Raw genomic sequence first — 26,418 nt, forward strand, 5'->3', positions numbered from 1 at the left:
CAAGGCAGCACATCCAGGGGCTGAGAAGTGCAAAAAGAGATGCAATGAGCTCAGCTGGAAGCATCTGGTCCCAGGACCCTGAATTCCTCTTGCCTGTTATCATCCCAGGAGCCAGTGAGCCTTCTCTGCTCTACTACTCAAGGGGGTTGGGGAGCTGAGGGGGACACAGACACCTGGACCCATTAAGAACTCAACGCTTTTTCCTTCTGTGCAGTTGCCTTCTGTCTCCCCCGAAGTTGGCTCTTGGTCACTCATCCTTTTTGGCTCTGTCCTTATCTCAGTGTCCCTCACCCTATTACTGTGCCCTGGGGTCACCTTCCACTTCCACCTCATGCTTTTGTGTCCTTGTTTCAGCCTCTGATTCTGGGGCATCGAAATAAAGTCCCTCCCCAGCAAGGAGCTAAGAGGGATATCGTGGCTGGGACTCGGCTCCCGGGGACCCCTCCCTCCCATTCCTGGTTCTTTCCTACCCACCCTGCCAGGGCTTGTCCCCGTCTCTAGACAGGAGGCAATTATGCAGCTTGGAATGGGGAGGCAGGGTGACATGTGGGAAGGAACAGTGTGTAATAGCAGAGAGGAAATGCAGCCAGCGGGAGGAGTTATTCTGAAGCCGATGTACTAGACCGATGCCCAGCGCGGCTCAAGTAGGAGCCTGAGCTGGGAAGGCAAAGGCCATGGGTGCCCAGATCCCTGCAGCCATGCCACACTGGCAGTTCAGGTGGGTTCTGTCTTGGGCCTTGCTCCTGTTGCTACTAGGTTCCCAGCTCCTGGTGACTCACAGCTGGAGTTCCCAAGAGAAGGGGGACAATGATGAACAAACAGACATACATTATTTTCCTGCCACTGTGGAGTATGCCTTACACATATTCAACCTGCAGAGCAAGGACTCGATGGCCTACAGGCTGGTGCGCGTCCTGAATTCCTGGAAGGAACAGGTAGGTGACCACATCTTCCTGCCTGATGACCTGCACTTGCTATAAAGTCAGGGTTGTGGGAGGAGGGGTCTTTTCGAGGGATCTTGTTCACCATCTGAAGTCCATAAAACAGGGCAAGTACAACCTATCCAGTTAGATTCAGTTTTATAAAATAAAAAATTTGGAAATTTAAATACCTCGGACAACATCTACTCTCATGTAAGGTATATTTTCAATCTTCATCATTTTATGACATTAATGATGAATGACCTCAAAATATAAACTATAAGGTGATAAAGATCCTGAGTAACGAAAAGACCCACAGAAGAGATCGATTAAGGAAATATTCTAAGGAACAAAATACAAGGAGGTGATTAGAAAACAGACACTGAGAGAGAGGGAGGGAGAAGGGCCTGAGGTTCAGGGCAGTAAGGATTCTCCCTCATCCAGAGCAGCCTCTGTGACCTCAGGGCCTCTTCTTTGGGCTCCTCCTGTGGTCCCCAGCTAAGGGGAAGGATGCTATTCTACACTCTTCTCAGACCATGGTTCTCAATATCCTAGAGCATTGTCCTTGTAATGGGTGTGTACCGAATGCAGCCAGGAAGGCTGTTTTCACATAGGCTGCATCAGGAGCGTGTATGGTCATGTGTGGTTGGGGGTCGAGAAGGTGTAGGTGTGATTCTGAGTGTCAGTGAGTATGTGTGTATATGTGGAAGTGTGAATTGACTGTGTGTCTTTGTGTGTGTCTGTGAGTGAGTACATGTAGATGTGAGTGAGTATGTGTCAGTGGGTGAGTGCGGTTGTGTTAGTATGTGTGCAAGTGTGAGTGTGTAGGCGTGAGTGTGTTGGTGAGTGTGTGAAAGTGTATATATGTGTGTCTGACTCTATGTGAGTGTGCGGGCATGTGTGCACGTGTTGGGGCCCCAGCATTCCTTTCTCTCCCTCTGGACGTCTGCCCTGAGACCCTGAGGGAAGGGCAGTAGGAGCGCCACTCTGCACAGAGCTCCAGCCTCCGTGAACACTGCTGGGCCAGATCCTATCTGGTTCTGATGCCTGAACTCTCTCTGAGCTCTGCTCTGGGCTCCCTAGATCTGCACTCACACACAGTTAGGGTGTGGGGAGTAATGGAGGGTGGAGTGGGGAATATGGAATGGAATGAAGTAGAAGAGAGTGGAGAAGAGTATAGAAAATTCCAGCTGCACTTTGTAATAGGACAAGAGGCATTCAGAAGCCATAGTTGGTGTGTGTGTGTGTGTGTGTGTGTGCTCAAGTGCACACGTGAATGTTCCAGCAACACTGCAGGACATTTTCTGTTCTCGGGCAGGTGAAAGTTGTGCCAATGGAGTCATAAATGAGTCTTCTACTCTGGGCTAACATTACTCAGCAAACTCTTGCAGAGCCAACATCCTTCAAGGCACTTGGCACCTGTCCCCTGAGAGTGCTGTTGCATGCTGAAAGTCAGGCTGGGTCTCCCTGGGGTATTTGGGGACATGATGCTGCAGGGTGTGATATATGAATGGTGTGTGACTCAGCCGGCATCTATCCCTGGCCTCAACAACAGCCTAAGGCCTCTTTGCTTGAATTCCCCAAGCTTAGCTTTACCCCCAGCAAGCTGACCCAGGTCCAGAGGCAGCTAGCTCCCTAGTGGTGGAGTGATTAGGGCTCTCCCTACACTGCATGGATCTACACTAGCAATTGCTCAAGGGAACCAAAAGGTCAGTTCCCACTGTAATGTCTCCATGTACCACAGATAGAAGACATCCTGGCATTCTCCATGGAGATAAAGCTTCGCAGAACCGAATGTGGGAAACTTGACGAAGACATTGACAACTGTCCCTTTCAAGAAAGCCCAGAGCTGAACAATGTAAGACACACAGCAGATCCCTCAGATACGCAGCTGAGGAAGCAGCTTGGGACAGAGGGGGTGGTGGAGCAGATGACGGTGCCATTCCTAGGGACAGAGACAAAGTGAGGCAGCAGAAGGCCCTATCTTGCCCGCTGCTGGTACTGTAGTAGGAGTCTAGCTGGACAGGGACAGGCCATCCTTGGGGTACACTTGTAGCCCCTAGCCAGTCTGGGAACCAAATCTGCCCACTCACTGATTCCAGCTGCCTGGCCCCCAGGCCACACCAGTGTCAGATTTCTCGTGACCACAAGGGTCCAGGTCTCCTGGGGTTGAGACAGGATGTATCTTCTCTGAGCTTTATCCACCCCCCTTCCTGACCTCCAGGAATAGGGGCATGTTAGGGTGGCCCACAGCACCTTCGCCTCACTGAATATTTTGGAGTTCCCCTTGGTTCTGTCAACAGTCTGAAGGAGTGGGGGTTAAGGAAGGGCCCACTGCCCTTTCTCCTATACCCTGATCTGGGTCCCAGTGAACCACCAGCTCCTGGTACAAGGGAAAAGGTCAATGTGAAACCCAGCTCTGGGACAAGCCCACCTTGACCAGAGGCTCCTCTGAGTTAGCACCCACTGGTAAAGAGAACCCCAATGCTACACTAGGGGCATAGGTCACACAGGGTCAGCCTGAGTGATCCCCTGGAGAACACAGACAAGGGTAGGGAGTATGACACAGGTGCCCCTGAGGTCAGGACAAGGTCCTAGGTCCAGAATATGAAGGTCTTGGATAAGGGTATATCAGAGGACCACAGTCTACATTCCTAGCTGCTCACCTTGGGATGGGTGGTTGGGATGTGTGCTGTATTTAAAGCTGGAGCCAGTGCTTTCCAGTATTCTCCACCCACCCTCCATTCTTGTGCATGTTCCCTCAGACCATCACCTGTTTCTTCACCATCAGCACTGAGCCCTGGAGAACAAAGTTTGAACTCCTGAACAAGAGCTGCTTGGAGGGCTTCCTTTGATTGAGGCCGTGCCCCACCTGACCTCTAGCTGTTCTTCTACTGGACACCAGCATTTTTATGTAGGTGGCAACACCAGGTTGTTCTCTTGCAAGTGTCTGGGTCTTACTTCCAAGCATTGTGGAAATTCCTCATTGTTCAAATTTTTTCAGGTAGAATAGATCATTAAACATCTGCATTTCAAGAAGCTTTGTGTGGCCTGGCTCCAGAGGGACTATGCAGGTGAAGGACTGATCCTAGCAGGGCAGGGGAGTGGGTTCTCCTCCCTCTTGGAGCTCTGGAACCAGGTCCAGGTGACACAGTCTGGAAGCACAAGGTACTTCTGATCTGCTCTTTTGGGGCTTATGAGGGATCACTTTCATCCCCAAAGTTGTAATGACCATGAACTGGCAGGGAACCCAAAGTGCAAGGTGGACCCAGAAAGGCTCTTAGGCCCTCAGGCCCTCAGGACACATGAGGCCCCCTTCTTGTGGGGCGTGCTCACACCTATTCCCTGGTCCACACAACTGTGAGGATGTGGGAGCATCTGTAACCTCCACCCACAGAGTGGTCCAGCCACCAGCAGTAGCAGCAGCAGCAAGTCCTGGAGCCTCAGAAATATTCCATTAGGGCCTCCCCACCTTTGCACAAGGAGGCTGCATTTTCTTGAGTTCCCAGGAGACCCTTGGACACTTACCATTTGAGAGGCACTGTTCTCACAGATGCTATAAGACTCAGCCTGGATCTCCTACAAGAGGAGTGGCAAATTTCTCTGTAAGTAGAGTGTAACTGTTATGGCCTTTGTGGGCCTTCTTCTCAGCTCCCCGACTTTGCTTTGAAAGTTTCACAAATATGAGTGTGTGTTCCAGTAAGACTATTTACACAAATAAGCAAGGTCTGCATTTGGTTTTGGAGCTGTGGCTCCCCTCCCCCAACTAGCGGTCCTTCCAGTGCTCATGCAGCTGGACCACCTAGTACCTGACACTCTCCACTCCACTGCAAAATCCTATTCTCCCCCCAAGTTCTGCTCAGGGCTTTTTCTGTACAAGTGGCACTCCATCTGCAGAGTAGGCACACCTCCGTGGGGAGAGGTAGGCCCAAGGACAACACTCCACCCCCACATAGAGCTATAGCAGGACAAACCCTAGAGTTCCAGAGGCAAAATCCACAGGGTTCTCACATAGTCCAGCAGGACAGTGACCCATAACAACAGCCATGTTGACTATCTCCTTTCTCTGCCTCCCCTCCCCTCTGTGTGCTCCCTGTGATCATGTCCCAAATGAACTACCTGTATCTTCCAATCCAAATTGCAGGGTCTCCCTGGAGACTTGCAGTAGACATTTAGTATTAGATATCTTCAAGGCTCATCCTCTGTAGAGACTTGGATGCGCTTCCCAGGAATGTATGATCCCCCCGGCAGAGCCATGGGGAGAGCCTGGCAGCGGGCATCTTCACTACCAGCCAAACATCATTCAGAGTGGACACAGCTGTGTTCTTCTCCCACAGCCCTCCTGTCTGGTCTCAGACTTTCGTATATTTTTCTTGAAGACCCTCCCACCAGCCAACCTCCTGTCTATTCCCACACTGGGCTGTCTTTAGTCATGCCTCAATCTGCAGAAGAAAGCATGAAGGGGGCTCTTTACCCACTGTGATCCCAATGGATTTTCCACAGTCACGCAGTAATTCTAGTCAAGTCCCATCAGGTAGCTCCAGGAGACAGTTTCCTGTGTGCTCACAGCCCACAAAGCAGGCATTGAGTCATGGCTCCTGGCAGGGACTCACTAAATCTTCCCTCATACCACACTTGTGGGATTTTGTTAATGGTTCTGGCCCCCACCCAGAGATTCTGGCCCCAGCGCTTGATGGTGAGTCCATGCTCCAGGTGCTCCAACTTTGTAACAGATGTAAGATTGAGGATCATGTACTGTGGGGAGACCATTCCTCTCTCACCCTGTCACCTGTACCTGGCTTTGGGGGGTCCCGCCCACTTCTCCTCCTTTCAGAATAGGTTTGTTGAATAAGCCTAAGCTGCCTTCCTGGAGTCAGGGAAAGGAAGAAATCTGAGTATCCAGGGAAGGGGACCCAGGCCAGGGCTGTGGAGTGAGTTTGAGAAAACACTGGGAATGGGCTGCCTGGAGCCATCCTGCTTCAGTGAGCAGGGCTGGCAGATAGATCCAGACATCTGTAGCCTTCGAGGTTCTGGTCAAAGGATGAGTGTGGCCATGGCAGAAACCCTGTTCAGGCTCACAATACTCCTCATGCTTGAGCACACCCTCTCTCCCTAGGCATCAGGCCAGGGGGAGAGGACACAGGTGGGATTCACCCATGGAAGGTGAGGACAGGGTCAGGTTTAGAGGGGCCCAGGCCCCCACTCTCTGGCTGACCCTCTCTGCCCTAGGCAGTGGGTGACAAAGGCCATTTCCTGGTGTGAGGCCACGGAGAACCCTGGGGGCCATGTAGCACTGGCCAACTGTGATGAATTCCCCCTGATCTCCAGGGAGCCCCAGGGATCTAACCGGAGGGCCTGGACTGGAATTGAGAGAGCCAGCCTAGCTCTGCCACATGTCAGTCCTGCAGCCTTGGCCCTGCCCTTAGCTATCTACACTCCAATTGCCCACATGCCACACAGGGATAGTTTCCTCCATGCTTTCTCCAAAGGGTGCCATTTGAGATAATATTCAGGGGTATGGAGTAGAAGACCTGTATTTCCTGGAATATTCTCCCTAGTTTGGAGTCATTCTGACCACTCGCTTCTTTTCTTGTCTCTGCTCAGGTCCATGTGGACCTTGCACATTGGTCCATAGCGTCTGACCCTTGGTCACAGGCTTGGGGACAAGAGTTAAGGCAGGCCTTAGTGCTGCCACTGAGATGATAGTAAAGTGCAGATTCCAGGAGTTTTCTCACCACTGTGATTATCAATGACCCTGAATGTAGGCCTGGGGAGGACACACTGATGGAGAAGGTAGGAGTACAGGCCTTGTCCAAAGGTGAACTGTAACCCCAGCTGTAGGCCCAGCTCCTGGTACTGAAGGATTTGGTCCATTATCCATCCAGCCTGTCCATCTGGGGCACCCCCAATGCTCACTCCTCACCACCTACAACACCTGGTGCCCACTGATGCCACATTGGATGTGATCCCCAATGCTCATTCTGAAACCATTATTCTCACAGAGCCACACAAGCATGGAGGGTCCAAGTCACATTTCTCTCCCGTGTGAGACAAGGAGATAACTCATCCCCAACCCCAAGTGTAGACATCTATAGCCCCCTGCAAAGTCCTGTATTGTGGGTCAACACCTTCCCACACATCATTAGTCAGAGGGCAACTGCAAGAATGTTCTCATGGCAATGGTGGTGTAGTACATGGTTGGATCAAGGCCAGCAGCCTCTGGAGCAGTACAGTTGCAGTGAGATGATGCTAAGAGGAATGCTCCATCAAGAAGCTCCAGTACTCATGAACCTGCATCCCAATAACACCACAGCACTGGACCATTCACCACAGCAACTGATCCTGTTACAGGCAACTGCACACGAAGCTGGAAGGTTCTATCACCTGTCTCAGAGCTGATACCAAGAAGGCTAAATATTATAAAGGAAGCAGCAGAGTTGGAAAGTCAGTGAACCAGTCTACTTCCACCGTGTCTGTAAACCCCTCTACCTAATATAGAATGTGGATTTTTTGACAGAATGAGCTGATAGTCATGAGATGATACCATTACAGATGTCAGACATGTTAACATTCTGGCAAAAAAAAAAAAAAGATGATTTTTGGATTAATCACATATCCTGTTGATAAAATTTGTATTATTAGTAGTAAAAAGTATGTTACTAAATTATCTTCAAAATGAAATAACAAAAAAATTGACAACAAAAGAACTGGTAGAATAAATTGGTGATAAGTTAGTTTGTAAGTCCATTTTACGTTTAGTTCATAGTATAAACTGACAAAAGAGTAAAAACACAACTAAAACATTTTGTTATTTAATTCCTAACCTCCAATAGATATGTTAATCGCTTTTAAACATGGATATAATACAATTTAAAACTTGTCTATTGGAGCTACTGTAGTATAACAAGAGATAGATGCATTTATTAGAAGCCATACGTAATAGGAAAATAAGAATATAATATTAAATGTAGTCGAAAGGTGAGATTAATGACAAAACAACAAAATTGTAAAATAAAAAAAGTGAGGTTATGAACTAAACCAAATGTTGGGTGAAAAAATTATTAGAAGCAGGCAGATATTTAGCAAGAACTATCCGTAAACAGAGAGAAATTTAAAATATTAATAATGAAAAACAGCAGAACTGTAGGTGAACAGGACAAATATTAATATGCATATAAAAATACTATAAGAAGGCCAAGAGATTTTAGACTTGACACCAAAGCATGATTCATAAAAAAGGAAGATGTGATCATTCTTGTCAAAATTAAAAATGTTTGCTCAGTAAGATCCCATGTGAACAAGATGAAAAGTGAAGCTATAGAGTGGAAGAAAATATTTGCAAACCATATTTCTAATAGATAACTAGGATCTAGAATATAGAAAGAGCTCTCAAAACTCAACAGTTTAAAAAAACTAACTAGAAATAGGGCAAATGATATTAAAAGACATTTCACCAAACAAAATACAAGATGGAAAATAAACGTATGAAAACATGTTCAACATAACTAAACAACAAGGTCATGCAAATTAAATACAATAAGATAGAATGGTCCAAAGTGATAATGTAGGAAGACCCTGAATTCACCTCCTTCACAGACACACAATTTCATCTACAATTGCACCAAAAATTAAAAATAAAATCTAGGAATTAACCAAGGAGGTGTAAGACCTGTACTCTGAAAACTATACAATACTGATGAAAAAACTGAAGATGACACAAACAAATGGAAAGATATTCCATGTGCAGGATTGGAAGAATTAATATTGTTTAAATGTCCATAGGTAATCTACAGATTCAATGCAATCCCTATTGAAATACCAGTATGTTTCACAGAGCTAGAACAAATACTACTAAAATATGGCACGAAAAAGATCCCCAATAACCAAAACAATCTTGAGAAAGAACAAAGCTTGAATGATCACAATCCCAGATTTCAAGATATACTACAAAGTGGCAATGATCAAAACAATATGAGTACTGGCACAAAAACAGACATGTAGATCAATGGAACAGGAATAGGGAGCCCAGATATAAACCCAAACATATATGGTCAATTACACTTATACATATTAACACCAAAAAAATTGGAATAAAAAATTCAGAATACTTGCATAGATTTTTTAGATAGATAGATGACCAACAGACGCATGAAGAGATGCCCAACATCACTAGCCCTCAGGGAAAGACAAATGAAAACCACAATGAGCAATCATCTTACACCTGTCAGAATGCCTAATACCAAAACAATCAACAAAACTAAAAGGCAGCCTATGGAATGGGAGAAGATATTTGCAAATGACATATCTGATAAAGGGTCAGTATCCAAAATTTGTAAAGAACGTATTAAACTCAACACCCAAAAAACTAATAATCCAGTTAAGAAATTGGCAGAAGACATGAATAGACACTTCCCCAAAGAAGACATCCAGATGGCTAACAGACACATGAAAAATGCTCAACATCACTCGTCAGTGAAATACAAATAAAAACCGTGATGAGATACCACCTCATACCTGTTAGAATGGTTAAAATTAACAAGGAAATGCAACAGATTGTTGGCAAGGATGAGAAGAAAGGAGAACCCTCTTGCACTGTTGGTGGGAAGGCAAACTGGTGCAGCCACTCTGAAAAACAATATGGAGGTTCCTTAAAAAGTTAAAAATAGAACTACCCTTTGATCCAGCAATTGCACCACTAGATATTTACACAAAGGATACAAAAATATAGATTCAAAGGGGTAAATGCACCCTGATGTTTATAGCAGCATTATCAACAATGGTCAAACTATGGAAAGAGCCCAAATGTCCATCAACTGATGAATGGATGAAGAAGAGGTGATACACACGCGCGCGCACGCGCGCGCGCACACACACACACACACACACACACACACACACACTATGGAATATTATTCAGCCATCAAAAAGAAAACTTTTGCCTTTTGCAATGACATGGATGAAGCTAGAGTGTATTATGCTAAGAGAAATCAGTCAGTCAGAGAAAGACAAATGCCATATGATTTCATTCATATGTGGAATTTAAGAAATGAAACACATGAATATAGGGGGGGGGAAGAAAAAAGAGAGAGGGAAACAAACTGTAAAAGACTCTTAAAGATAGAGCCACCTGGGTGCCTCAGTCAGTTGAGTCCAACTCTTTTTTTTTGTACATTTTATTTATTTTTAATTTAAATTCAATTCATTAACATGTAATTTTTGGGTTCTTTTTGCTATTTTTAAAATAATTTTCTTATTATATTATGTTAGTCACCATACAGTACATCCCTGGTTTTTGATGCAAAGTTCGATGATTCATTAGTTGCACATAACACCCAGTGCACCATGCAATACCTGCCCTCCTTACTACCCATCACCAGCCTATCCCATCCCCCCACCCCCTTCCCTCTGAAGCCCTCAGTTTGTTTCCCAGAGTCCCTAGTCTCTCATGGTTCATTCGCCCTTCTGCTTACCCCCCTTTCTTCTTCCCTTTCTTCTCCTACCAATCTTCCTAGTTCTTATGTTCCATAAATGAGTGAAATATGGTTTCTGTTTTTGATGCCGTGTACCAAACACTTTCAAAAAGTCTTATCTAAACTTCACATTTATTTCTTTCTAGAACTTTCATTGTTTTATTTTTTTATTTAAAATTTTACCCACTTGGAATTTACAAACTGTTGTTTGTTTATTTATTTATTTATGGAAGTACAGTTGACACACAATGTCACATTAGTTTCAGGTGTACAACATAGTGATTCGACAACCCCATACGTTACGCTACCCTCACCCCAAGTGTAGCCCCCATTTGTCACCATCCAATGCTATTACGGTACCGTTGACTATAAGTCCTATTGAGTACCTTTCATCCCCGTGACCTTATTTGGAAGTGTGGGACATTCTCACGTCTGTGTGGGTATGAATGTGTGTAAGTGTACGTGCCCACACATACATATGGTGAGGTGGTGGAACTAGCAACATTATTGAACACTTTCATGGATAAATAAAATCATTCTAAGCAGAGAGCACAGACAACTCATCATAGAAAATACAAGAAGGAAACAAATGGATAGCAAGTATGCAAAATAAATGTAGGGGCTACTCATGTGAGTTGGTCCATTAGTATAAGCTGATTGTCAGAAAGCTAATTGGGGGGGCACCTGGGTGGCTCAGTCATTAAGCATCGCTTAGATTCTCTCTTTCCTGTCCCTCTACCCCTCCCCCCTCCCCCTTCCTTTCCAAAACACATACATACATAAAAACACAAATAGATAAATAAATAATAAATAAGTAAGTAAGTTAGTAAATAGATAGAGGACAAACTGAGGGTTGATGAAGGGAGGTGGGTGAGAGTTGGGCTAGATGGGTAGTGGGTTTTAAGGAGGGCACTTATGATGAGCACTGGGTGTTGTATGTAAGTGATGAATCACTCAATTGTATTCCTAAAACCAATATTGTACTGTATATTAGCTAACTAGAATTTAAATAACAATTTGAAAAGAAAAACAATAGTAAAAGACAAAAAGACAAGAAATATCAAGTATTGGCAAGGATGCAGAGAAAAAGGAACAACAGTGCACTACTGGTGGAAACTTGGTACAGCCACTGTGGGAAACAGTATGGAGGTTCCTCAAAAGATTAAAAATTGAAATACCCATACCTGTAATTCCACTATTGGGTATTTACCCCCCAAAATGGAAACACTAATTCAAAAAGATATATGCACCCCTATGTTTATTACAGCATTGTTTGCAATAGCCAAGATACAGAAGCAACCCAAGTGCCTATCAATAGATGAATGGATAAAAGAGAAATGGTATATATATACAATGGAATAGTACCCAGTTATAAAAAAGGATGGATATTTGCCATGTAACAACACAGATGACTCTAAAGGGTATTATACTAAATGAAATGAATCAGAGAAAGACAGGTACCATCTGATTTCATCTGCATGTAGAATTCTAAAAGCAAAACAAATGAGTAAACAAACAAAAAGCAGCAACAAACCCATAAACTGATGGTTTCCAGGGGTATGGGAAAAATGGGTGAAGGGGAGTGAGAGATGCAGTCTTCCAGTTATTGAAATAACAAGTCAGAGAGATAAAAGTACAGTATAAAGAATATAGTCAATGATACTGTAATAACATCATATGGTGACAGATGTTAGCTACATTTGTGAAGAACATAACATAATGTATAGACTTGTCAATTCACTATAGTTCACATCTGAAATGAATGTAACATGTGTCAACTATACTTTTTTAATAAGAATGCACAAAAAAGTAGAACATTCATACATTGCAGATGGGGGTGTAAAATGGTACGGCCACCCTAGAAAACAGTTTGACAATGTCTTATAAAATTCAACATGGAATTGCACCCTTGTGCATTGATCTTATAGAAATGAAAACTTATGTTCACACAAAAACCTGTATAGGAGTGTTTATAGCAGGTGTGTGTGTGTGTGTGTGTGTGTGTGTGTGTGTGTGTTAGCCAAGAACTGGTTATCAGCCCAGAAACCTTTCAATGGGTGATGGTTTAAACAAACTACAATACATACAAACTGAGGGATACTATTCAGGAATGAAAGGAACAAAATATTGATATATACAACTTGGGCAAATCTCCAGGGAGATATGCTGACTGAAAAAAGTTAAATCACAAAGGTTACATACTATATGATTCCATTTATATAATGCTTTGAAATGACAAACATTTTAGAAATATAGGACAAATGAGTGGTTACCAGGACCAAGGATGTGGACTAGAAATGGTGTTGAGTGGGCTGGAGGGACTGGTGTAGTTATAAAAAGACAACACAAGAGGTCCTTGTAAAGTTGGAACTAGTGGTGGGTACGTGAACTTACGTGGGTGATAAAATTGTATACAACCCAACACACACAGACAAGCACACACACAGATGCACACACACAGACACATGCACACATCAGTACAGATATAACTGGGAAATCTGAATAAAGCAGGTGGATTGTATCAATGTCAATATACTGGTTGTGATATTTTACTGTATTTTTATAAGATGTAACATTGGAGAAAATGGATAAAGTGTTCATGGGATTTTTGTATTATTACTTGCAACTGCATGTGAATATACAATTATCTCAATAACAAGTTAATTAAAAACCTGATAGTAGGTTTAAACTGGTATATTTGAAATCTGTGTCAGAGCCAGCCTCCATGCATGCTACATGCTCCGTCTTCCTGGGAACAAAGGAAGGCAGTGTCCCAGACTCCTTTGCACTTGAGTTGGGACTATGTGACTGAGTTCTGGCCAATGACAATGTGAGTAGAGTCATGTCTGCTCTGGTCCAAGGTGGTTAAGAGCAAGATTACTTCTCTAAGCATGGTCTCTCTCTTCTGCCTATACAAATGAAAAGAAGGAATTTCAGCACAGGTGTTGTCAGAGGAAATCACATCACATGCCTGAGGAGGCAGCAGTGGGAAATAAATGCCAATAGAAGCTGCCTGACTTGTATTGGATTTACAAGGGTCAAAATCAGACTTTGTTGGGTTAAGCAACTGAGATTCAGGGACCTATTTCTTACTGCAGTAGCATCTATCCTACCCTGACTAATAGAAAAATCTTACCTGAATCAGAAATTTTTTTCAGAAAAGTAGAGTTGTCATATATACTCATGAAAAACAGAGAACCTTTAAATTAATTTTACTGGACAGTCCACAATTCCTCTTGAATCTCTGACACAAAACAAAACTACACAGACAATGATCTCAGCACATTTCACCAAATTTTCAAGGAACAGATAATTCCTTACACATATTTTCCCAGATGTTACAAATGGGGATAAAGCTCCCAAAATTGTTCTATGAAATTGGTATATCTTACTATCAAAACCTGGCAAAAACTGAGAGCAGAATATGTAGCTTAATCTCCCACATGAACATAAATACTCAAATGCCCAGTACATTTCAGGAATGTGACACAGCTGTGCAGAAAAAAAAAAAAAGGCTAACACTTTATGACTCTCTAGAGTTTATCCCACGCTATAAGAATAGTATAGTAAAACTAATAATAATATAATGAAGGAGAAAATCATCTTTATCTTAATAGATACAGAAATAAAAAAGCATTTAATAAAGTGCACTTAAATCTGAAAAAAAATGCTTGCTGGTCAATAAAAGAATGGAAATAGCTTAACCCGGGGGGGGGGGGGACTGCCTTTGAAGTGAAGGATAAAATAGCATTGCCTGCTCACAGAGTTAATATTCAACACTTGTCATTAAGATATGAACAGAAGCATGAATACAGCTGGCCCTTGAACAACTCAAGAGTTAGGAGTGCCAATCTCCAACACAGTATAAAAATCCACATATAACTTTTGTTTCCTACAAGACGTAACTACTGATAGCCTACTGTTGACCAGAAGACTTACTGATAGCGTGAACAGTCCATTAACACATATTTTGTATGTTACACATACTGTATACAGTATTCTTACAATAAAGTAAGCTAGATAAAAGAAAACATTATTAAGAAAATCATAAAGTAGAAAAATACATGTAGAGTACTGTACAGTATTTATCCCCAAAAATATGCACATAAGTGAACCCAAGAAGTTCAAACCTATGTTGTTCAAGGGTCAACTGTAAATGGTGTAAGGATTTTTAAAAAAGAGATAAAAATTAAGGTATCTGAAGAGAATTTCACTTTCAAAAAAAAAAAAAAAAAACCGCCCAACTCATAGCAACTGGATCAAATGAGAGGGCCCAGCAGTGTTGCTGACAGATCAAGCTATAAACATGAATATTATGTTATGGCATCTGAAAAAAACAGCTGTAAAATGTAATAAAAATAAAATGGTGTGTTATTCAAAATGGTAGAAAGAGAAAAAAACACAGTGAGTTACCAGTGAATAATTTTTTAAGTCAATATAACTTGAAAGATTGTGATGTATTACTTAAGACTGTAGGAGGACGCTTGAGAAATGTGTGTGTGTGCACACACATGTGCACCTCATTGTAATCCTTGGAAAGACCCCCATTACTTAATAAAGTGACTGATTTTCCCATTTATGACCAATGTCATGCAATTTCAATGAAAACTCTGAAGAATTTTCTTCTGAAATGAGACGAACTTGTTCTAAAGTTCTATAAGGAAGTAAAGATAAAAAAAATAGCCGAGTTAAAGAAAATAGCTGAGCTTTCTTTTTTTTTTTTTTTTGTTGAAGATTTATTTATTTATTTTAGAGACCAAGAGAGTGCACCAGCAGGAGGATGGGCAGAGGGAGAAGGAGAGAGGAAGCAGACTCCACACTGAGTGTGGAGCCCTACACAGGGCTTGATCTCATGACCCTGACATCATGACCAGAGCCAAAACCAAGAGTTGGATGCTTAACCAACTGAGCTACCCAGGTACCCTTAGCTGAGTTATTTCTAAAAAAGAACACTTAGATGGGACTTTCACTGTTATATGGAAAACATTTTATTAAGTAGTTGAATAGAAAAAAATAACCCAAACAGAATCAGATCCAAGCAAATTTTGGAAGGTGTTATATGATTAAGCAGGTAAAGTGGTGTTGATTATATTTGTACATTTATGGTATTATTTAAACCTTAAAATTGTATTTAAAGAGAAAGAAAACCATGGGAATGGCTATTGCTGTGATGCAGATATTATCCCAATGAAATCATTGAGGAAACATCTTTGAAGGATATGCTCAGAGAAAGGGAGATTAGAAACCTATATCATGTCTTTGATAAAAGTTTCCAATTGCTGTTTCTGACAGACTGGGAAGGGAAGTAAAGACTGGATAGGTGTGTTTGGCCATGCATGCCCATTTTTGCCTGCTAAGTCATCCTTAGTGGTATTCATCAAGCACCTTAAACTCTGCCTTCTAAGGAAAAAAAAAGGAAGAGGAAACCTTCAGAACTTTTTGAAAACCCATAAGAAAATGTAAAACAATTCCCTTTTCTTTTCCCTGGCAAGTGTAGCCCAGGGAAGCATGGAGCCATGGCCATTGTTGCAGGATAGTACCTAAAGCCTGGGAACTCCTGAGATGGGCCTGGCTTTGAGGCCATCTCTCGGCTCCCAGTGGTGAGCTTCTCAAGTCTCCATCTGCCTCAACACTGTGCTCTTGGACTTTTTCCTGAAAAGCTCCAAGGATCAGGCTAGGTTCACAGGCCTTGACCTAAATCACATAGCTGCCAGCTTTATACCAAGAAGGACACAAGACCACTGGGTGACCTTGTTTCACCCCTGGAATAGGCCTTGGGGACAGGCTCCCTATTCAACAGAACCCTGGATTAAAGGGAGACAGCTCTGGATACAGGGGCAGCTCATCTCCTACCTACTTACCCCAGAGTTCCTAGGCCAGGACAAGGGATGCATAAGGAGTGAATCAGCTGGCTTAGTTCTCTGGGCCAGCTGAGCCCTCAAACCAGGAAAAAGGCTTGAGAATCATCAAGGACACAAGAAGAAGCTAAACCACTCTGCCTGAAGCCTATAGAATAAGGAGAGGAAGATCCAGAGGAATCCCAATCCAGGAAGGAAGCTGTGGCCTGCCCAGGGGCACTGAGGCTGCTTAAAAACTATGCACCTCTGGTCTGCTCAGGGCCAGGGGATGAGAGCTCTGCATGAAGATTGCAGTGAGGAACCCCATCAGAGCAGCCCTTTCTGCCTCCCCAGGATGAGCCAACCAAGATTCTCAGGAGAGATAGGCTCAACCACTCACTGAGCCCCTTGTGGTCTATGCAGGACCCTTCTGGAACTCAGTGAGTTCAAATCACATACACAGCATTTGGTAATGTCCTAAATGCCAAAAGGGGTAGGTGTCAACATTGTCCACATACTTTTCAGGACTTAACAGCCTAGTTCCTGGTCCATGAGGAATTCCATATTTGAATTCTGACATTGAGACATAATACCCATCAGCCCTAATGATGCTGCTTTCCCTTTCATAGAATGTAATTAACATCTGCACCAGCCTCTGCTGGCCCTCACTTCCGGGGTCACTGAGTACTCAGCCTGCGCTTTCAGCAGGAGCGCTAAGCAGCTCAAGGACTGACCCTAGGAATGCAGACCCGGGAATAGGTGCTTTGATGGAGGGCATCATTCCAACACAGGACAGGGTCTCCTGGAGCATTGCTCTGCTTTTTCCATCACACTCTCCCTTTTGCTCCCCCTCTACCTTGTTCATCAGCTCTTCCTGCATTTCCTTCTCAATCCTACCCACTTTGCTTTCTGTCTCTCAACTTTGTCCTCTCTCCATTTTTTCCTTTTTCTCGTCTCAGTTCTCATGTTGATTTCTTTCCTAATAGATTTGATAGGCATTTAAAACATATTATAAAATATTTATTTTTCTACCTTAATAATTTTTCTGTGTATATATGCAACAGCTTAATGATCTGTCCAAAAATCTTTGATACTGTTCCTTTCAGGTGGAGTCTGTTTCTTTTCCCAGTTTGTGTTGGCTGGGTTCAGTGACTTCCTTCTAACTAATAAATAAAGTAGAAGTGACAGTCTACAAATTCAGGAACTGGCTCTTAAAAGGCAGTGAGGCTTCCTGCTTTCCCTTGGCCCTTGCTCTCTTTTGAATCATTTGCTTTGGGCTGAGCCAGCTATGGTGTGGAGCAGATCTATAGAAAGACCCACATGTGTTCCTAGAACAACTGGTGAGGAAATGTGACCTCCAGCCAATAATCATGGGGGTGAACCTCTTAGAAGTGGACCGTCACCCCAGTCAGTCCTTCAGGTGACAGCAACCCCAGCTGTTATCTCAACCACAGTGTCATGAAACCCTAGACAAGATGTACCAGTTAAGTCACATTTGACTTTCTGACCCTCAGACATTGAAAGATCATTAAGGTTGATTTAACCAAGAAAAAGAATGTGTGTGTGTGTGTGTGTGTGTGTGTAAAATCAAGTGATAGATGATAGATGATAGATAGATAGATAGATAGATAGATAGATAGATAGATAAGATAGATAGACACACAGACATGATTGGAACTAAGATCCAAAGCTCCCTTCTCCCACTAGATTATGAAAGCTGCTTCTTTGGAGCCCACACCAACGGACTCTTTTCCCTTGGGTGTTCCCTCAGTTGCCTGATGTCCTTGTATAATCCTGTGCCTCAGTGCTGCCCCCCCCCGCCCCCGCACGCTGAGATGAGATCTGAGGACATCTTGACTCTGATTCTCCCATCCTTAATCCAGCCAGAGAGAGGATCTCCCACGATTCAAAAGATGAACTGAAATATCAGTGTGTCCTTTTCCTGTCTCTAGTACAGCAACAAACTCTTTGTGTGCTAAGGAAAAGAATTTTTATTAACCATTTTATAATATGATGGTCAATGAGTCTAGTGGGGAGAGGGCTGGAAGGACAGAGACAGGCCAGCCTTGATTGCATTGTGAGCCTTTTAAATCCTAGTACCATCTAAACAGGCCACAGCCCTGCAGCTACAGCCCGCATGGCACACACACACTTTATCTTAGTCTAGGAACAACCACTCCAGACCAGATTTTAGAGTCTGCCCTGGGGTACTGTGTGTTTCTGTCTCAATAATGAGATGGTGGACAGAACCACTTCTGTGTCCTTGACCCTTTTTGTCCCAAGACTGTCCTGCAGAAGGGTTCTAGAATGTGATATCTCACCAGCAGAGAAGTGATACTCACTGATCATTTTGAAATCAATTTCACAGAAATACTTCACATTAAAAAGAGGATAACAATGTTTTGATGACGTAAGAATGGGTATTACTATAGATATATCCTTGGACAGGCAAAATATGCAATACTGAAGGCAGGGAGTTTGCCTGAAAATGACTGGAGCCTGACGCTTGATGAAAACAGCCCCGAATCAGGCAGGGACGGTCAGTGCCGAGGGGACATTAATGAGTGGGACAGCACACTGGGAAGGCTGCTCCTCACTGCCTGCACGCCTGAGCATGGACAATGCCTACAAGCAATAATCTGAAGGAGGTACTGTTTGAGGTTGTACACTTGTCCATGTAAAGGTCAGAGCTCACACCACATCCAGCCATGTCTCCTTGTCCATGGGCATCTGCCAGAGCAGCAGCATGGCTTTGCACCCTGACCTCAAAGGCCCTGGCAAAGACTTTGGTCCCAAGCTTCACCACAAGGGAGATGGAAACTCCTCCAGGACCAGTGATGGGCCCCACACAGTGACAACATCCAGAACTTTGGGCATGCTTGGAGGGCAAGTCTGATCTGGACATGAATCCCTGACATCATGAGTATGTAGGGTTGCCCTCCATTCCCTGGAACCACCTGAAAGCCAAGCTTGCTGACAACCATTCCCAGGAATGAATTCATAGGTCTGCAGCCAGGAATCATGTGCGACATGAGAACAAAATAGCTGTGTTGGTTATTAAATGGTCGGCACACATACACCATGATCTGCTCTGTGGCCACTTCCCCACCTGCCAGGGCAATGTTGGACATTTCCTTCACCTCTCTCAGAATGTCAGGGTCAGGACACAGCCTGGGCACAGTAAATACAGGACTGAACACAAACTAGCAATGAAGTGGATAACAGCAGCCCAGGCTTCTCCCACAAAGAACAAAGGAAAGAGGAAGGGGGCAGGAGCTGGGATAAAGGACAGTTCAGTGATGCACACAGGGACCTACTGTGGCTGCCTGCAGTCCCTGCCCTGTGCGGGAACCTCAGCACGATTCCCCTATATTCCTGAAGAAAATAAGATTACCTCAATGACAAATAAACATATATGACAGCATAAAGGCGTAGGATAACTTTGAAGGGGAAAAATAGCACCAAGTGACCTGCGTCAAGAACAAAGGGGCTTCCAGGATGGGTGAACAGGTACAGAGCATTTTTGGAAAGGGGAGTGATTGAGATTAGGACTTATCAGAAGATAAAGCAATTGCTTAACGTCTGGAGAAACCAATGTAGATAGAATCATCATAAATATAAGAATTGAAAACAATTTTTAAGAACAATTACATTGAACATTTATACAATGTGAATTCAAAATTCTTAAGAAGTGAAACAGTATAGAAGAAGCAACTTAATAACTGGAAACTTTGCTTACAAAGAAGGAATAGTGAGGTATAAAAATAAATACATAGAAAAGAAATATACAATACAACACTTATCACATTAGCTGAAAATAGAAAAACATGAATCAATCAAATCAATTCTTGGGCATCGATTAAATGTGAGAATGAGTTTTGAAAGGTCACCATTCCTGGGAAGGACACCAGCCCTGAGGAACTCTGTGCAGTGAGGACAGGCTGTCAGCTTCAAAATAGCCTTCTCTGTGTCTATAGGGCCATTTGGTCACTGATGCCTGGGGATCTGCAAACCCTACATCAGGCAGGGAGTTCCAACCCGTTCCCTGATCCAGTGTGGCCCCCACAAACCATCCTCAGACCCAGCTCATGCCCTTCCATTTCAGTGACTTCTGGTGATTTAGTTGCATCCCCACCCCCACACTCAGGGACTCACTCTGCACTGTGCTCCTCAGCATGTGGTCCAGAGACCAGAACAATCAGCATCACCTGGGAGCAGGTGAAGATGCAAAACTTTCCAGGCCTGCCAGACTGACTGGGTCAGAGTCCCAGCTGAGGGAAAGGCCCAGGGCTCTGTGTGTCCACAGGTTTTTCAGGACGTTCTGGTCCCCCTGAGTTCACAAGTAGCAGCAAACAAATGCTGAAGCCTTTCACATGCACAGAGCTGAAGCCTTGTCTGGAAGGATGTGCTCTTTAGTCCTCCCAGAGCCCCATCTGCTGCTCCAGATGGAGGCTGTGAGGGTCTCCCTCTAGAACCCAGACTCTGCCCACAGGAAATTGTGTCCACTGAGCCTTGAGGACCTTCACCACGAGAGGGCACTGATGCTCACCTAATGGTCACAGCTCAGCCATCCCTGGGAGCTCACTGGCTTTGCTCTGTGTCTGTTTCTCCCTCACTCCACCCCCCTCTTCTAGAGCAAATTCCTACAAAGGGATCTATAGACCCAGTGTGTGTCAAGGGTCACCCCTGCTGCAACATCTTTGGAGAGCGGGTGCTTACAGCATCCTGCCAGGCCCCAGGCTGAGCACAAGGCAGCACATCCAGGGGCTGAGAAGTGCAAAAAGAGATGCAATGAGCTCAGCTGGAAGCTTCTGGTCCCAGGACCCTGAATTCCTCTTGCCTGTCATCATCCCAGGAGCCAGTGAGCCTTCTCTGCTCTACTATTCAAGGGGGTTGGGGAGCTGAGGGGGACACAGACACCTGGACCCATTAAGAACTCAATGCTTTTTCCTTCTGTGCAGTTGCCTTCTGTCTCCCCCAAAGTTGGCTCTTGGTCACTCATCCTTTTTGGCTCTGTCCTTATCTCAGTGGCCCTCACCCTACTGCTGTGCCCTGGGGTCACCTTCCACTTCCACCTCGTGCTTTTGTGTCCTTGTTTCAGCCTCTGATTCTGGGGCATCGAAATAAAGTCCCTCCCCAGCAAGGAGCTGAGAGGGATATCGTGGCTGGGACTTGGCTACCGGGGACCCCTCCCTCTCATTCCTGGTTCTTTCCTACCCACCCTGCCAGGGCTTGTCCCTGTCTCTAGACAGAAGGCAATTATGCAGCTTGGAATGGGGAGGCAGGGTGACATGTGGGAAGGAACAGTGTGTAACAGCAGAGAGGAAATCCAGAGGAGGAGTTATTCTGAAGCTGATGTACTGGACCAATGCCGAGGGAGGCTCAGAGGGAGCTTGAGCTAGAAAAGCAAAGGCCATGGGTCCCCAGATATCCATAGTGATGCCACACTGGCAGGGTGGGCAGGGTCTTCCCTGGGCCTTGCTGCTACTTTTCTCAGCCTCCCAGTTCCTGATGACTCATGGGTCAAGATCTGAAGAGGAAGCAGAGGGTAATGGCCAAAAAGCCATACAGAGCTACTTCCTTGGTACGGTGGAGTATGCCTTACATATATTCAACTTGCAGAACAATGACACGAAGGCCTACAGGCTGGTGCGCATCCTGAATTCCAGGAGGGAGCTGGTAGGTACCACACCCTGGCCTAATGGTCTGCACTTGATATGAAGTCAGGGTCAGAATTGGAGGGTCATTTCTAGGGGTCTTGTTCTGAAGTCCATAAAATAGAGCAAAAATACAAACTGTACAGTTAGTTTCAGTTTTATGAAAGAATTTGAAATTTTAAATGCCCAGGTCAATGTGTACTGCCTGTAAGATGTTCTAATTTTCATCATTTTATGAAGTTATTTACTGATGATCAAAATATACAATACAAGGAGATAAAGATCCTGAATAAGGAAAAGAACAAGACAGAAAGGAGGAGGAGATAGATTGAGAAAATGTCAGAGGAGACAGATTGAAGAAATATTCTAACAAAACAAATGCAAACAGAAACAAAGAACAGATGCCGAGAGAGAGGGAGGGAGAAAGGCCTGAGTTTCAGGGCAGTAAGAATTCTCCCTCATCCAGAGCAGCCTTTGTGACCTCAGGGCCTCCTCTCTGGGCTCCTCGCTGTGGTCTCCACTAAAGGGGAACGATGCTATTCTACACTCTTCCTAGACCATTGTTCTTAATATCCTAGAGCATTGTCCTTGTAATGGAGTGTGTACAGAATGCAGCCAGGAAGGCTGTTTTCATGTGGGTTGCATCAGAAGCATGTATGATCATGTGTGTATGTGTGTCAGGTGTAGGTGTGGGTGTGAGTGTTTTAATGAGTGAGAGTGTGTATATAGATAAATATGAGTTTTTGAGTGAGTGTTTGTCCCTTTGTGTGTCTGTGTGTATAGGTGTGGGTGTGAGTAGCATGGGTGTGTCACTGTGTGTAGTATGTGTGCAAGCATGTGTGTGTGTGTGTGTGCGCGCACATGTTAGGGCCCAGGGCATTCTTTTCTCCCTCTGGACTTCTGCCCTGAGAGCCTGAGGAAAGAGCAGTGAGAGCTCCACCCTGAACGGAGCTCCAGCCTCTGTGAACACTGCTGCGCCAGGTCCCATCTAGTACTGCTGCCTGAGCTCTCTTATGCTGGACCTCTGGGATCCCTAGATCTGCACTCACACTGAGTTAGGATGTTGGGAGTAATTAAGTGTGGAGTGGGGAGGGGTAAGGAATGGAATGAATTGAGCAGAGAAGAGTACAGAAGGAATACAGAAAATTCCAGCTGCTCTTTGTAGTAAGACAAGAGCATAGTTGGAAGCCATAGTTGGGGGGGATGAGGGTTGTGTGTGAAAGTGCACACTCACAGGCTCACATCAGTGTTCACAGCACTGCAGGCCAATTTCCTGTTGTCAGGCAAGTGAAAGTTGTGACGATGGAGCTGTAGATGAGTCTCCTACTCTGGAGCTGAAATTACTCAGCAGAATCTTGCAGAGCCAACACCCTCCCAGGCACTCAGCACCTGACTCCTGGGAGTGTTGTAGCTTCAGAAGCATGCTGGAAGTCAGGCTGGGTCTCCCTGGAGCATTTGGGGATATGGGGCTGCAGGGTGTGATGTATGAATGGTGTGTGACCAAGCCTGCATCTACCCTGGGTCTCACAGCAAACACAGGCATTTTTGCTTATATTCCCCAGCTTGACTTTATCCCCAGCAAGCTGACCCAGGTTTGGAGGCAGCTCCCTATGTGAAGGAGTGTTTGGGGCTCTCCCCACACTGCATGGGTCTGCACTGGCAGCTGTGCAAGGGAACCAGGAGGCAGATTCTCACATTAATGTCAATGTCTATTACAGTTAATGGAGAAGAACACAATGGTGTTCTCCATGAAGCTGCAGCTTAGAAGAACAAGATGTGGGAAATTTGATGAAGACATTGACAACTGTCCCTCTCAAACAAGTTCAGAGCAGAACAATGTAAGACATACAGTAGGTTCCTTGGGTCACACAGCTGAGGATGCAGCTTGGGGCAAAGGGGGAGGTAGAGCAGATGACAGTGTTATTCCTAGGAACATAGAAGAGTGACAGAGCTGTAAGTACTGCTATCCCCACTGCTGGTGCTGCAGTAGGAGCTCAGCTGGACAGGCCATACTCGGCGTCTTCTTGTAGCCCCCTGGCCAATCTGGGAACTACCTCTGCCCTCTCACCCCATTCCAGTTGCCTGTCCCTTGGGCCATGGTGATGACAGATTGCTCCTGGCCACAAGAGTCCATGTCTCCTGGGAAAGCCATAGGATGTCTTTCTCTTGTCTTTATTGACGTGCCTTCCCTACAGATTTCAGGAGGAGAATATTGAGATGGGCAACATGGCCTTTGCCAGACTGGCTTTCTCAGGTCCCCCTGAGAAAAGAGCTCATGGGATGGGGATTGAGGAGGGGACTATAGCCCTCTTTCCTATGCCCTGATCAGATTCCATGAACTATCAGCTATTGCTCCAGGGAGAATGGTCAAGGTGAACCCCAGCTCTGGGACTTACCCACTTAAGGTGAGGGGTTCCTCTGAAATAGCACCCTCTGGGAGAGAGCACCCCAATGCTATGTTAGGGTCATGGGTCACACTGGGTCAGCCTAAATGTTCTCCTGGAGACCACAGGCCTAAGGATGAGAAAATGGTACGTACACGAGCCCCTGAGGTCAGGGCAAGGTCCTGAGTTCAGAACAAGGAAGGCTCAAGTGGGGCTATGGCTGAGGAACAAGCCTGCATCCCCAGCTGCTCACCCCAGTATGGGTGGCTGGGATGTGTGCTGTGTTTAAAGCAGGAGCCACTGTTCCCAACCATTCTCTACCCACCTTCCATCCCCATACTTACCCTCAGATCATCACCTGCTTCTTCATCATCAGCACTGAACCCTGGAGAACAATGTTCGAACTCTGGAACAAGACCTGCTTGGAGGGGCACCTGCCTGGCTCAGTTGGTTAAGCGTCTGCCTTCAGCTCAGGTCATGATCCCAGGGTCCTGGGATTGAGTCCTGCATCGGGCTCTGTGCTCAACAGGAAGCCTGCTTCTCCCTCTCTCTCCCTGCTACTCCCCCTGCTTGTGCTCTCTCTCTCTCTGTCAAAAAAAATACTAAAAAAATATTTAAAAAAGACCTGCTTGGACGGCATCCACTGATGAGATGTCAGCACACTTGGCCCTGGTTGTTCTTCTCTTGGACACCAGTGATGTCATATAGGTCTCCCTTCAGTGGCTGAGCATCTTCAAGATGTGTTCACTTTATTTGAAAATATTTGGTGTCTCATATCTGGGCATTGTGAAAATTTCTCCTGCGAATTTTCTTCATGTAAAAAATCATTAAATATTAGCATTTCAAGAAGCTTGTGTGGCATGGTTCCAGACAGAGGGGCCGGGGATGTGAAGGGCTCATCCTAACAGGGCAGTAGAATGGGCCCCAGGGGTTGGGTTCCCTTACCTCTTGGAACCTCTGGAGTCATCTCCAGGTGGCACAATCTGGAAGTACAGATGCCTCTGAGCTGCTGTCTTGGGGCTCATGAGGAATGACCCACTCCCTAGGGGTGCAATGACCACGACCTGGCAGAGAACCCAGGGGCAGGATGGACCCAGATAGGCACTCAGGCCCTCAGGACACATGAGGCCCCTGTCTTGGGGGGCTTGCTCAAACCCTTTCCCGGGTCCACACAGCTGTGAGGATGTGGGAGCATCTGTAGCCTCCACCCACAGAGTGGCCCAGCCACTAGCAGCAGCAGCAGCAACTCCTGGAGCCTCAGAAATGTTCCATCAAGGCACCGCCACCTTTGGACAAGGAGGCTGCATTTTCACGAAATCCCGGGAGACCCACAGACAATTAAATTTTGAGTGGCACTGCTCTACCAAATGCTATGTGACTCTGCCTGAATTTCCTGGGTGCAGATTTGGCAGACAATTTCTGCAAAAAGAGTTCAACTGTGTTGGCCTTTGTGGGCCATCAGTCTTGTTCTCATCTCCTCAACGTTGCTCTGAAAGGTCCGTAGAAAATATGAATACATATTACAGTGTTGTACTCCAGTGAGACTGTATTTACATACACAGACAAGGGATGTGTTTGGTCCTTAGGCCGTGTTGACACCAATCCCATCCCTGCCAACGAAGATCCCCCTCCAGTGCCAGTGAAGCTGATGGACCCAGTGTCCCATCACCAATAATTTAATCTTGGGCTGAAAATACCTTTATAATTAACACTTTATTTTCATGATTATCAGATTATTATTTCAAAAATCCACATTCTATATTGGGTAGAGGAGTTTACAGACACGGTGGAAGTAGACTGGTTCACTGACTTTCCATCTCTGCTGCTTCCTTTATAATATTTACCCTTCTTGGTATCAGCTCTGAGACAGGTGATAGAACCTTCCAGCTTCATGTGCAGTCGCCTGCTTGCCTGTAACAGGATCAGTTGATGTGGTGAATGGTCCAACGCTATGGTGTTATTGGGATGCAGGTTCATGAGTACTGGAGCTTCTTGATGGAGCATTCCTCCTAGCATCATCTCACTGCAACTGTACTGCTCCAGAGGCTCCTGGCCTTGATCCAACCATGTACCACACCACCATTGCCATGAGAACATTCTTGCAGTTACCCTCTGACTAGTGATGTGTGGGAAGGTGTTGACCCACAATA

The 26,418-nt window shown here is 45.0% G+C and overlaps 1 protein-coding gene across 3 annotated transcripts; it reads left to right on the forward strand.

Annotated features, from left to right (window-relative positions):
• The first annotated feature begins 569 nt into the window (after positions 1 to 569).
• Positions 570 to 25,114, forward strand: LOC103677864 (cystatin-9-like). 3 transcript variants are annotated; one of them, XM_040637888.1, is made up of 3 exons: positions 570 to 935; positions 23,603 to 23,722; positions 24,619 to 25,114. In XM_040637888.1, exons 1-3 carry the CDS (start codon positions 675 to 677, stop codon positions 24,721 to 24,723), a joined length of 486 nt encoding a protein of 161 aa, XP_040493822.1. In that variant the 5' UTR covers positions 570 to 674; the 3' UTR covers positions 24,724 to 25,114. The 3 variants fall into 3 exon arrangements, with proteins under 3 accessions (XP_040493822.1, XP_008705329.1, XP_008705328.2); XM_008707107.2 differs by lacking the exons at positions 23,603 to 23,722; positions 24,619 to 25,114 and adding exons at positions 2,665 to 2,778; positions 3,686 to 3,959 and having other exon boundaries at positions 586 to 935; XM_008707106.2 differs by lacking the exon at positions 570 to 935 and adding an exon at positions 21,590 to 21,906.
• Positions 25,115 to 26,418: the final 1,304 nt, after the last annotated feature.

The sequence above is a fragment of the Ursus maritimus genome, unplaced genomic scaffold (assembly GCF_017311325.1).
Source record: "Ursus maritimus isolate PB19 unplaced genomic scaffold, ASM1731132v1 scaffold_22, whole genome shotgun sequence".
In the NCBI taxonomy this organism is placed as follows: Eukaryota; Metazoa; Chordata; class Mammalia; order Carnivora; family Ursidae; genus Ursus; species Ursus maritimus.

What these genes read in the sequence shown, in the direction of transcription:
- LOC103677864 (XM_008707106.2), top strand. Translation starts at nt 21,643, where the DNA reads ATGGGTCCCCAGATATCCATAGTGATGCCACACTGGCAGGGTGGGCAG. An exon ending in TGAATTCCAGGAGGGAGCTG is followed by an intron (nt 21,907 to 23,602) that starts GTAGGTACCACA and finishes TGTCTATTACAG; the next exon opens with TTAATGGAGAAGAACACAAT. An exon ending in CAAGTTCAGAGCAGAACAAT is followed by an intron (nt 23,723 to 24,618) that starts GTAAGACATACA and finishes ACTTACCCTCAG; the next exon opens with ATCATCACCTGCTTCTTCAT.